The sequence below is a fragment of the Panthera uncia genome, chromosome C2, assembly GCF_023721935.1.
Source record: "Panthera uncia isolate 11264 chromosome C2, Puncia_PCG_1.0, whole genome shotgun sequence".
In the NCBI taxonomy this organism is placed as follows: domain Eukaryota; kingdom Metazoa; phylum Chordata; class Mammalia; order Carnivora; family Felidae; genus Panthera; species Panthera uncia.
Genome location: NC_064810.1, coordinates 117,531,712 through 117,544,469, shown reverse-complemented (window position 1 = coordinate 117,544,469; position 12,758 = coordinate 117,531,712). Strand labels below are relative to the sequence as shown.

General features: G+C 38.5%; 1 protein-coding gene across 2 annotated transcripts in view; it reads right to left on the bottom strand.

Annotated features, from left to right (window-relative positions):
- Positions 1 to 12,758, bottom strand: part of SLC9A9 (solute carrier family 9 member A9) — a 573,025-nt gene that overhangs the window by 272,693 nt on the left and 287,574 nt on the right. For both annotated transcript variants that reach the window (XM_049629746.1, XM_049629747.1), the window contains one exon: positions 1,059 to 1,147. In XM_049629746.1, coding sequence (XP_049485703.1) covers positions 1,059 to 1,147 — 89 coding nt within the window. The remainder of the gene's footprint in view (positions 1 to 1,058; positions 1,148 to 12,758) is intronic.

The following is a 12,758-nucleotide window of genomic DNA, read 5'->3' as shown; positions in this document are numbered from 1 at the left end:
CAATACTTTTCTGTTGTTTAAGCCACTCCCCATTACCTCTAGGATAAAGTCAAAACACTCTTTCACAAGGTATGAAAGTCCTTTCATAAACTGGTCTCTGGCTTTATCTATGGTTTCAACCCTCACTGTAGCCTTACCCCATTCCCTAGCCACACAGAACTAGTTACAGTGCTTTGATCAGCTGCTTCAGAGATTTTGTCCACCCTCAACTTTGGTTTCAAATGCCCTTCATACTGCCTTCCCACCCCCTACTAGGTTCCACATGATTACCTAATTAACTTCTATCTGTATTTCAAGCTTAAGATCAGATATCATCTCTGGAAACTTCACCTTCCCAATTCTAGCTACAAGACGATGCCCTATTGAATGCTCCCCAAACACACTATACAGATATTTCTATCACAGTCCATATCACACTGTGGATAATTAGTTGTTCATTACACGTCCTTACCCTCATCAACAGACTTGATAATGAACATCTTAAAGACAAGGTCATATCCCACGTCCTTTTATTCCTAGTACCTAGCATAGTGCTTGGCACAGAGGGGCTGTGCAGCACATATTTGTGTAAGGAATCTATATCCAAACACATGTGTTTTTGGCATATGGAAGCTACATTCCGCTAGTGTGACAACTGGCAGCTGAGTTTATGGAGTAGCGAAAGCACCCAATTAAAGACCAAACATTACTTCCTTATTCTTCTTCATTTCCTTCTCTCTGTATAACTACCCAATCTCACATGCTTTATAATGCTTTTAGATGTAAGTGACTGTGAATTATTACCGACTGTGGGCCTTTCATCTTCAAGACTGACAGTCTATGTTCCACATTTCTCAGGAGGGAGAGAGACTATTATAACTATATTTTTGCTTACCAAGAGAATTGTTAATGGTTATCCTGGAGGAAAAAAAAATCTATAAATATCCAACCTATAATGAAGCCTTAAGCGTACTTTCTTCCTTCGCTAATGAAATTCTTTCCAAGTGCATTGGCAGACTTGCTACATAACCATTACACTGTGAAAAGAGACAAAGCCTGTAGTGAATTTTTTCTTTTACCTGTTTAGTCCTCGTTTTGGAATCCAATGACAGATTGTTGTAGGTATAATGTGCCTGGGTGACTCCACAGAAAAGAACAGCGACTATTCCTGAAATTCAAAAACATACTGGTCAAAATCAATTTTCTCTGCCATCTAAGCCAAAGGGTAGGGCCACCTCAGCTAGACGAAGATGGACTAGGTGTCAGTAGAGCTACTTCTAACAATTACCATGACGTAATAGTCTCTAAAATTAAAAGGATCCTATATTGGGGTATACCTTGCTACTTGTTTTAAACATGGGTCTTACAGGATTAACCTAAAGAAAAGTATTAAGAAGTACCTTCTTCTCTTGTCATGAGTTAAAAAAGTTATGCTTGGAGAAACATGAACAAAAGACTATATAATCAACTCTGGGCTTCTCCTAGCCAGTGCCAACTGCTTTTTTTGCATTTTATACTAAATGCTGGCATATTCGCTCAAACATTGGCTTTTCACTGGGTACCCCGATGAACCTGAAGAGGTTCCCATCATACACAGTATTAAAAACCATGAATCACAGATCTAAGAAATCCACAAGGGTTTTGTTGCTCATGCTGATGCCTCTACTTGCCAAGCACAAGAGAAAGGTCCTTGTTTGCCCCTATGCCTCCTTGACAGAGCTGGGAGTTCTGTTAATGCTGCTGAAGAATCACATGAGCACATCCAAGGCACACACTCCTTGCAGGTAAGCTGGTCTGTTCTTGTGTGTTTCCAACCCACAGTGGGCTCTCAGCTGCTTCTAGGCTAGCTGCAGGATTTATTTCTTAAGCCATCAGTATACCTAGCTTTTTTTTTTTTTTAATTTTTTAAAATTTATTTTTGAGAGAGAGAGAGAGAGAGACTGACTGAGCACAAGCAGGGTAGGGGCAGAGAAAGAGGGAGACACAGGATCCAAAGCAGGCCCCAGGCTCTGAGCTGTCAGCACAGAGCCCAAGGCAGGGTTCGAACTCATGAACCATGAGATCATGACCTGAACCAAAGTTGGCTGTTCAACTGACTGAACCATCCAGGCGCCCCCAGTATACCTAGCTTTAAATGATACATGAAACCATACATACATTAGATGTTTCCTGGGGACAGAGGAGTAGCAACCCTGAGACAGATGTGTCATTTGTCTCTGGGCTGTTATTCTCTGTTATCCCTCCTGAGCTGGGGTATGGAAGTGGTGGGGGTGGCATTCTACTTTGGATTAAATATTCTATTAATTATGGGAAATTGAGCATAGAGGAGGGCTTTGGGAAAAACACAAGATGTAAGTATTCCTCAAGTCAGACCAAGGGGATTGAATTGAATTTCAAGCAGCAGAATCTTTCCAACTAAAAACACTCATAAATTAAATGCTGATGATTCTTAAGAGTATAGAGATATGTGAACTGAATACTGACATCGCAAATGAATCTGCAATAAAGAATTTTAAAGAACCAAGCATTTTTTAAAATGTTTAGACTGGATGCTTCTATTTATACGTCGGTTATTTCTTGGATTGGCTTTGGATAAAATATTGCTATGGCACATTTACCTAGTACAAGTGCACAAACATTTATATTACTTATTTTCTTTTAATATGCTTCAAAATTTTAGGCAAAAGGATAAAAATGACTAGGAAATTTTGCCAAGAAATATATATGCAGTAAGCATTCTATAGATTTTTGGGTAACTTTTCAGTTTCTTAGCCTCTCCTCAGAAATACTAAGAAAATGATGCTTACAAAATATTATATGTCACTCTTCACAAATATTCTATTAAAAAACAACCAATACCAGAGAAACTTTTAGGGTACTGAAGCACTTTAGGTACTTGAGGCACTAGGAAGATTGCCATGCATGTTATTTTGTTATCAAATATTTTTCTTTCTTTATTTAAAAACATAATTTATCTCTCTCTGCTGATTCTGTAGTCTGTTGGAGATTTTTCTGGGTGAGGTTTAGCTGACCCTCCCACTGATGTGGAAATGTTTTGATATACATATTGATTTGTGGAGAAGTGGTGAATAAAAAGGGTGGGAGTACGTGTGGGTAGTGCCTAAATGTATTCTGAGAACAAGTGGTAACAAAGAAGTGTTATAAAGGATAGGGAGGGGATTTAAGATCTGCTGAATGCCTACAGTGAACCAAGAATGCACCATTTTGTAAAAATCATCTTATTTATTGCATTGATTTATTACCTCCCAACAGGCTTAGTACTACTAATCAGCTCTTCCTACTGTCTTCCCCTTTCCAGTAACAGCATCTCCATCCTTCTTGCTGTTCAGGCCAAAACTCTGGGATCACCCTTTACTTTTCCTCTCTCTGTAAGTCAGTGATTTTGTTGGCTGGTCCTTTGAAACTTACCTGAACCCAGCCACTTCTCAATGCTTCCTCCCCTAACACTCTTTTCCAGGCCACCATCACTTTTTTTTCCCCCCTAGATTACAGATTCCTGATTGGTCCCCCTGTGTCCACTGTTGGACTCTCACAGTCTAGCTTCCACACAGCCAGAGTGATTCTTTGGACAATTCAGGTCATGTCAATCCTCTGTTCTAAACTTTGTAATGGATCCCCATGATGAAAAGGCCCTGTAGGATCTAGTCCTGCCTCCTTTTCCCCTTCCTACAGATCTCTGAGCTCATCTCCCACTATCCTCACCCCTTGCTGTACACTATATCCTTGCTAAGCACGTTCTACTGCAGTGTCTTGAGCTTCTGGTTCCCACTGTTTGGAAAGCTGTTCTTCATATATCCACATGGTTCCCTCCCTCCCTTAAGATATTACATTATCAGACAGGCCTTCTCTATGCATTCTATAAAAATGGTCCTTCTCATCATTCTCTACTTGCCTATCTTGCTTTATTTTTGTATATTATTCACTGCCACCTAACATTTTCTATATTCATGTGTTTATTTTCTGCTTTCCAGCATTGCAAAGGAAAGCTCATGGAGTGCACAGGGATTCATTGGTCCCTAACCCTTTGAGCAAAGCCAGGCACATGGTAGGCATTCAGCCAGTGTTTGTTGAATAAGTTAATGAATATCCCTATTCCCATGTAACAAGTAAGAAACACAAGTAATTTACTCAAGGTCACCTTGAAAGTGGCAGAGCTGAGATTCACAATTTCACAAACTCCCTGTGCTTTTCTGCCTATATTAGACTATCTGTGAATGTTTTAAGGTAATCTTAAACCATCTGAAAAAATATCATTTCTGATGTCCCAGGGAAATAGAGATAGGAGGATTACATATCTGAGGTGGCTGGATATCTTGTTTTCCCTAGTAGCTTCATTGGTTTTCCTTTCTTCGCCTCCATTAGACTACTAACAGGCAGTGTTTCTGCTAATCCTTTTTTTGTTGTTGTTTTTTTTTTTTTTAGCTCTGTGTATAGATACGTCACACAAACAATGAAAAGTGTACCTATCTGACCAGATGCTTGGTGTTGTAATTAAAACAACTGAGTTGATCTTGAACCCTTAGTATTAGCTACATAATCATAATTCTATACCTTAGTAATTAATTAACTCACACAAATTACTGTAATTAGTATGACTTTTACAAGCCAAAACATATTTTGAAAATGTCTCATCTAAATAAACCTATTATCTATAAATTCTCTGCCATGTAAGCAAATTCAGAGTTGAGAGTTTTCTACCTTACAGAAGTATATTTTAATTGTCATTATATTTTTGCATACCTCTGCCTGTTAGCACTAGTTGTACTACTGTTGTGTGGGGCCCTAGACAACTCTCTTACATGCTCTGCAACTCAGATTCTCAGCTGTACGAGGAGAGGGAGGGGCACCAAGTGCTCTTTGTGCGGGTCAGTAAACTAGTGTCTCAGCTCCAAACCCAGTCTCTTGTGCTTGCCCTGTGATATGGGCCTGGGACCATGCAGACCACGTCTTCCTTTGCCACAGCCTGTTGAGCTCTGCTAATATGAGTTCCAGAGGGAGGCTAGGATGTGAGAAGGGGAAAGGCCTTGCTCCCTTCCTGTTTGCTTGCTGCTCCTGTCAGTTGCATCTCAGCCATGGTTCTTCTCAATAGCTTTTTGAAGTTGGTTCAAGCCTCATAGGCCCCACTCAGAAGTCTGGTTCCCAGCTTCAGCAGTTACCTCTTAGGAAATTCTAGATTCTCTTCCCTTTGCTTCTCCTGGCCCAGGGTTTACACTTGCTTCCTGTAATTACTACCTGTGTTGCCTCAGTGCCCCCGTTCTATTTTTTCAGGTCTCTATCATCTGTATACTCAATCTCCTGCATTAAACTCTGGGCATAGCTAGTTGGTTTCTCTTTTCCTGATGAATCCTGACAAGTCCTCACTTGTGGGTCCCTTCTCATTGTAAACTTTGATGGTTCTCTGAAACCAGTGAAGCCATGTCATCTGGAAATAAGATCCAACCTGTATCCTCCTGTTATGACTGGGACAACAGGGGATGTCAATGGCAGCTGTGATGCCATGCCAAGTTCCATTCCTACTTATGGAAGGAATTGACATTTTTAAAAAGTGATGGGAGTTTGAGCCAGTAGATTAGAACAAGAGGCTTGGGGGAAGGGAGTAAGTTAGGCCTAGAACTACTAGAGAGGCATGGGCTATACTTGGACTTGTGTCTTCTGATTTCCAGTCACATGATCTTTCCAAAATATGAGCACTATCCTACAAAGAAGTGACTGCCTTGAAGTGTGAGAAGTTTCCTATGATCTGAAATGTTTGGGTTGAATGATTATCTGCCAGAGCTGCTGTGGAAAAAATTTCTTTTCCTAAAGTTTGGATATCCTCCAATTGTGTGGGTCTGTCATTTTCCTATATATTACTTTATTAATTCACTAGGATTAGCACCTCAATTTAGTCTTTTTTTGTTTTTTGTTTTTGAATTTTTATTTATTTTGAGAGAGTGTGGGGAGGGGTGCACAAGTGGGAGAGGAGCAGAGAAAGGGAGACAGAGAGAATCCCAAGCAGGCTCTGCAGTGCCAGCACAGATCTTGATATGGGGCTCCATGCCATGAACCATGAGATCATGACCTTAGCCAAAACCAAAAGTCAGACACTGAACCTACTGAGCCACCCAGGTGCCCCCCCTGACCCTTTTTTAAAGTTTAGGACAAGGAACTAATACTGATTCCAAATGAATCAGACATTTTTAGTAGAGGCAGCCCAACTTTCTCAAAAGGTAAAGACAAGATAAATTTATAGATTTTCAAATATCCTTTTAAGTTTACACAGGCAATTCTTCTAAAGTAAAATTTTAAAACATATCATTATCATACCTTCTAATCATAAAAATTTTTTCAAGAGCTATGAGGTTTAAAGATAAACTCAGGAAGTCTCCTGGGTATAGAAAAAAAAAAGTGTTTCTAAATCTTTAGACCACAAACTTTCAGGTCAAAGGACACTGAAAATGGTGAATTCCAATGTCTGTGTCTAAGTGACAGACACAGCTCACCTCAGAGGAACCCACTTCCTTTCTTTTCTCTTACTGCTGTTTCTTAACCCTCTGTTTTGCTTGTCCCTCTCATGCCCAGCCTGTGCTTAATTTACAGCGACCCTACTATCCTTCCCATATATCAGAAGCTTCTTGGGGGAGCCTGGGTGGCTCCCTTGGTTGAGTTTCTGACTCCTAATTTCAGCTCAGATCATGATTCCAGGGTCATGGATGGAGCCCCAAGTCGGACTCTGTGCTGGCAATGTGGAGCCTACTTAAGATTCCCTCTCTTTCTCTCTCTGTCTCTATCTCTCTCTCCCTAAGCTCCTTTCCCCTACTCACCCTGTCTCTTGCTCTCTCAAAAAAAAAAAAAAAAAAAAAGGGAAAAAAAAAGAAAAAAAAGAAAGAAAAGAAAAGAAAAAAGAAAAAAGGAGCTTCTTGATCCCACCTGAAAGCTCAGGTGGCCTGAGCATCTGTGGCCTGAAGCATCTGAATTTGGCAAGAGAGATTTCAGAACTTTACCTAATGCCTCTGGAATGTTAATCTACATTTGAATCGCCTGGAAATCTTGTTGAAATGCAGATTCTGGGTGTGCCTGGGTGGCTCAGTCCTTAAGTGTCTGATTCTAGATTTCAGCTCAGGTCAGGATCTCACTGTGTCTGAGATCCAGCCGCACATCAGGCTCTGAGCTGACAGTGTGGAGCCTGCTTGGGATTCTCTTCCCCCCACCCTCTCTGCCACTCCCTCACTTGTGTGCACACTCTTTCTCAAAATTAATAAATAAACATTTAAAAAATGCAGATGCTGCTTCAATAGGCTGGGAGTAGAGCCCATGATTCTGCATTTTATACTACCAGGGATGTCTGTGCTACTGGTCCTAGCATTGCATTTTGAGAAGCAAATCTCTGACCAACACTTTGGCATTAAGTATCAATTAATTCACTTTTGTTGTGGCTTGGTTTTGACCTTGTACCATCCAAAATGTCTTTTGCTAACTATAAAAAAAGTTTTAAAATTCCATATCTGTATTTTAGTCTCCATTTTTATTCACATAACTTTCTAGAATTGACATGATTCTATGAAGTAATTTCAGTTTCATGGACATTTGAGGAGTTTAAAATTTTTTCATTTTGGGATTATTTATTTTTAATCCCAGCAATACTAGAATGTGAAAAGAAATTACTTGCATGGAATAAAATTGATAGTATATTTTACTATCAATAGTTCAATAAATCTTCCCCCCTCAAAGAAAAAGCAAACAAATCAAATTCTTTGATCACAATGTTATAAAATTGGAAGTTAACAAAACCATACCTTAAAAAATGTATCCATTAGGGCTTTTTAACTATATTCTCCTAGATGAAATTGAAGATGAAATCAAATTTGAAATTTTAGCTCATGTAAAATAAACAGCAATAAGTGTAGAGTAAATTCTTTATCAACACCAATGAGATAAAACCAGATTACTCAGAGGAAAGTTTACAGTCTTACATGCTTTCCATTAGGAAAAAGAAAAGGAAAGGAAAGGAAAGGAGAAAAAATGGACTGTTTACCTCAAGAAGCTAGATAAGAGACATAACAATGGACCCAAAGAAAGTAGAATTAAAAACCTAAAAAAAAAAAAAAAAGAAAAAAAAAGGAAAAAAGAAATAGTCAAAGAGAACATACAAAAACTAGATTTGGTCAGTAAAATTAAGAATTCTAGGGGTGCCTGGGTGGCTCAGTCAGTTAAGTGTCTGACTCTTGATTTTGGCTCAGGTCATGATCTCAAAGTTTTGTAAGTTTGAGCCCAGCATCAGTCTTTATATGCTGATGGTGCAGAGCCTGCTTGGGATTCTCTCTCTCCCTCTCTCTCTCTGCCTCTCCCCTACTTGTGCTCTCTCTCTCAAAATAAATAAATAAACTTAAAAAAAAAAGGAGTTTTAAAGTAACAGTATGGTTCATGCCCCTCAGGGCTTGGGGTCCATCAGGGCTTTATCCTGCCCAGGTACCACTCACTCTCTGTTCATGGCTGCAGATAGAAAAAGAGTAATGTTGGCCAATGGCTTCACTCATCTAAGAGACAATTTTTCTTATTTGGATAGCACCCATATGTCTTACAGGTCTGTTCTGAGTATAAAGCCATATGATGGATATTAACATGCTTCATAAATTAAACATTAATAAGTAAGTACATGTAAGGTTTTACTACAATTACTAGAAGTAGATGAAAGGAAGAAGACATGAAAAGAAGGAATAACTTAGAGAAGCTCATTCCATGGATAGACACAACAATACTTCTGGTTTAATAAACTGCTGGGGGAAGAAGTCCAAAGCCTCTAGTACATGTCTTGCATATTCTATGCCCTTAATCATTATTTATTACCATCTCTTCCACAGTAACTCCTGCATCAAGGAAAAACAAGTGAAAATGCACTCCTTATTCCTAGTAATCCAAACTTAGACAATTCTCAGTAATACTACAGTGAAGGTACCAGATTTTTGCAAGTTACCTTGGGTGTCTGCTATCATCTACTCAAATTCTATTAGTCTACTGAGGTCATTCAATGAGCAAAGCACAGGTTATGGCTATGGGGGACACAAGGATGAATAAACCTGGTCTGACATCCCAAGCAGCTTTTTATCTCCTAACAGAGACAGCATGCACACAAAGACATCTAATAGCAGGTATAATGTAGTAGGAGACAGGAAAACAGAAATCCTGAGACGGTGTGATTTCTTTTGGGCTGTGGTAGGTGGAAGAGACATGGGGAAAATTTCCCTAAAAGATGCAGAGGCATTAGGGCTTTGAAAGATAGAAAGAGTTTGATGATGCAGGGCCAGAAGTAAAGAAATCAAGTGAGTGAAGAGGGTGAGGTAGGAGACCGTGGAGCATGTATGAGAAGCATGCAGCTTACCTGCACACTTAGGTTTTACTCCATCATAGGTTAGGAAATAAATACAAATTGAGTTTATTAATTATATTTTTCTAAATAAAAAATACAATAAAAGAAACCGTTATTACACTGTTTTCTTAAAATGGTCAAACTAATTACTATAAGCATAAAAGCATTTCATTTACATGTTTCATTAGTCCTGGCATCCATAAAAATGTGAAGCCTCCAGTATGCCCATCCTGTGCAGGCAAGTATTATTTCATTTTCCTTTGCAACAAAAGTAAAAACGGGTCATTCTATTTCCATCTCTGCTGCAAAAACAAGCAGTCACTAAATGCAACTGCTATGTTGCATGCCTAAGATCTTGGATTCAAGTTCTATTTACGGGTCCTGTTGCAACGATGAATGGAATTAAGTACATATATCTGGGTCCACAGGGGGTGGAACATGCTCAAAAAATATCTGGGATCTAAAATAAAAAGGAATTCTGAAAGAAATCAAGAAGTGGCCTAGAGAAAATAATAATATTTTCTGACTCATGTGTATACACAAGATTGCCTTTCACTGTCTGCACGGTGAGACTACAGTGGTGTACAAGATCCCTAAAGGGCTGGCTGCAGGGGCTCATTTATGCAATTTTAAACAAGAACTAGAACCAATACTTTATGACACTAGCTAAAAGAGCTGTTTGAGAAACCACAAAGAGGTACACAGTTAAATTCAAATTAATTGGCAAGCAAAGAAATTTAGGGAACAGCATGAGGAGGTCTGTAATTCTCTGGGAAAAATAATGATTCTGCTGGCAAGTAAATTCTTTCCATTGAGATCAGTTTTCATAGGACAATTAACACTTTCTGGTTAATGGAGTGATGTGTACACTGTTCCCCTTGATCCCCACTCTTGGACCCTTTCAGAGAGCATTAGTCCTACTAAATATTGTATATGTATATGTATACATGTACACATAAAACATATGCTCACCTGAGCAAGATTCAGTGTGTGGTTGTAAATCATATAAGGAAAAATGTACTGGGTTGGACATCAAGAGACCTGGGATGTGGTCACAGTTCATCCACTTAACTAGGTGGCTGACTTGTGCAATTTAAATTCATTGCCTGGTCCATTGTCTTCTTCTCAATGAATTCAAGAAGATGGTATTCACCAAATTGGAGTATATAAGAAAACACATTGAAATATGGGAGAAAATATAAAAACTTCATAGTTTTTAATTAGAATTTTTGTGTATTCTCAAGTATGTAAGTACCTTTGTGGGCAAACAATTATGCTTGTGTGCAGACAGGTGCATGATAAAGCTATTTTATTTTATTTTTTTGCCAATAAGGGTCAAGAAACGCTGACAAACACTGCTCTAGATGACCTCTAAGCACTTTCTGGTCTTAAATATCTGTGATCTGAGTGGTTCAGCTTTTACATTTGCTTCAAGGTCTGTGTATACGGATTGAAGAACTACTGGGGCTCCAGAGCTTCACTGTGACTTCCTGTCAACTAGATTACTGGGTGTCTCCCTAGATCTCAAGAACTCGGTCTACACTCCCTCTTTGTATCACCCCCAAACTCCCATAACAGTGTCCACAGACATCAGGCACAGAAATGTAGCTTGGTCAGAAGAAAGAATCTCTGTTTCAAAAAACATTTATCTGCTTTGAAAAGAGAATCAAGAGAAAGTAGTTTTTGATCCTCACATACAAATAGATGTTTTTCTAGACTTATTAGTGGCAGGTCCATTTTCTTCTAATATTTAAATTTTCTTATTCAAGAGTATCTTCACCTATAGTCTCTGTTACTGATAACATTATTCAGTAGTTCTTTTTTCATTAAAAGTTGATGAAGCCCTCAGACACAAAAGCAGAAAAACAAACGTCTGTCACAAGGAGCACGATTTTCTTTGACATTAAATGCAGACTTGAGGGGTTTCTAAGAGTGAAGAATATTGCATTTTTGGACAGGAAATATTGATTATATTATCAGAACAGAGAAAGAGAGTGAGAGAGAGAAAAAATGTGTCTTGCTCTCAGATGGTACTCTGAGGGGCTTTAAAGTTGATGGGTTATTTTTCCATGCCATACTTTTATTTGTTTTTGATCTAGTAAAAAGAGACATTTCTGACAGGTTTCCTACCACCACTGCTGAACGTGAACCTGGAACTGAGAAGTCAAAGATTTAACGAAATGGAAAACTCCTTCAGGGAATATGAAAGATTCCAAGTTTCCAAAGAGTACGATTACTGTCTAGTTCACCATGTTTGGCAACACCACAGTTGGCAGATTAATCATGAGTCTGTGGAATACAAGGACATCAATACAGAAAACAGCACGAATCTACGTTCTTATTTCTGTTTTTTTCCAATGCAGTATAGGCATGCATTTAAGAGTTACTTCCTGTCTATGTTGCAAGGTTTATAAATTTCCATTTAAAACAAAAATATCCTTCAAAATGTAGCAGAGGGTATTTATGCAAATTAAACTGAGGTCTGGAGAAGAAGAAAAACACTTTTTCACTTATATCTCTGGCATTCCATCTCAAGCATTGGTGTTCATCAAGCTTACCCTCTTTTCAGTTTTCATTTCCTTCCTTGGAATCAGCTAGCACATTTGCACCAAAGTCACTTATCTCTAATGAACAATGTCACTCAAGATTTCCATGTCCAGTTGCCCACTATACCCTTCTATGTAGTTTCCACATTTCTGTAGCATCTAGGAGACTTTTGAATGAAGTAATTTTTGTTTGTCTCTTTCTGTTGCATGTATATTCCCCATTTTGGTGAAATGAACCATTGATCCAGTTGATTTAGGGACTTGGGAGTTATCCTTGACTCTTCTTTCTCCTTCACCTACATGTTACATATTTGTGCCATCTATTTTGTGACAATTTTCTACATGCCTATGAAGAAAATGCGTTTTGTAAAAGAACTTTCTTTTTTTTCCCCTATGCCTCCTGGGGTCATGAGGAGACATTAAACATTGACTGAAAACATTTACAGTGAAGAAAGCAGGGGTAAATTTGTCCACTACTCAAGTTACATGTGCAAGGTTGTTTGAATATTGAAATGATGAGCTATTCAGTTCAAGAAAGTGCAGCTGTGAGTTAATGAGTTATTATGCGAGGAGATGCACTTTACACCTGTGTTTATTGAGATGGCAACATTGCGTGTTTGCCCTTGGTTCAGTGTGGTTAACTAAGCCCCTTGAGAATTTTGGGTGCCTATTACTACAGTTTGAATGCCTAATATTCTGAGCCTCCAGGTTTTATTTTTTGGCTTGGAAAACACTCATTTGTTTTTAGTGCACCTCATTTGTTAGTGAATTGTTGGCTAATTAAATGGATTCATGTGGTTCTGTCAATATGAAAGCATGAGCAGTTTTTTTTTTTTTTTTTTTTTTTTTTTTTTTTTTTTTTTTTT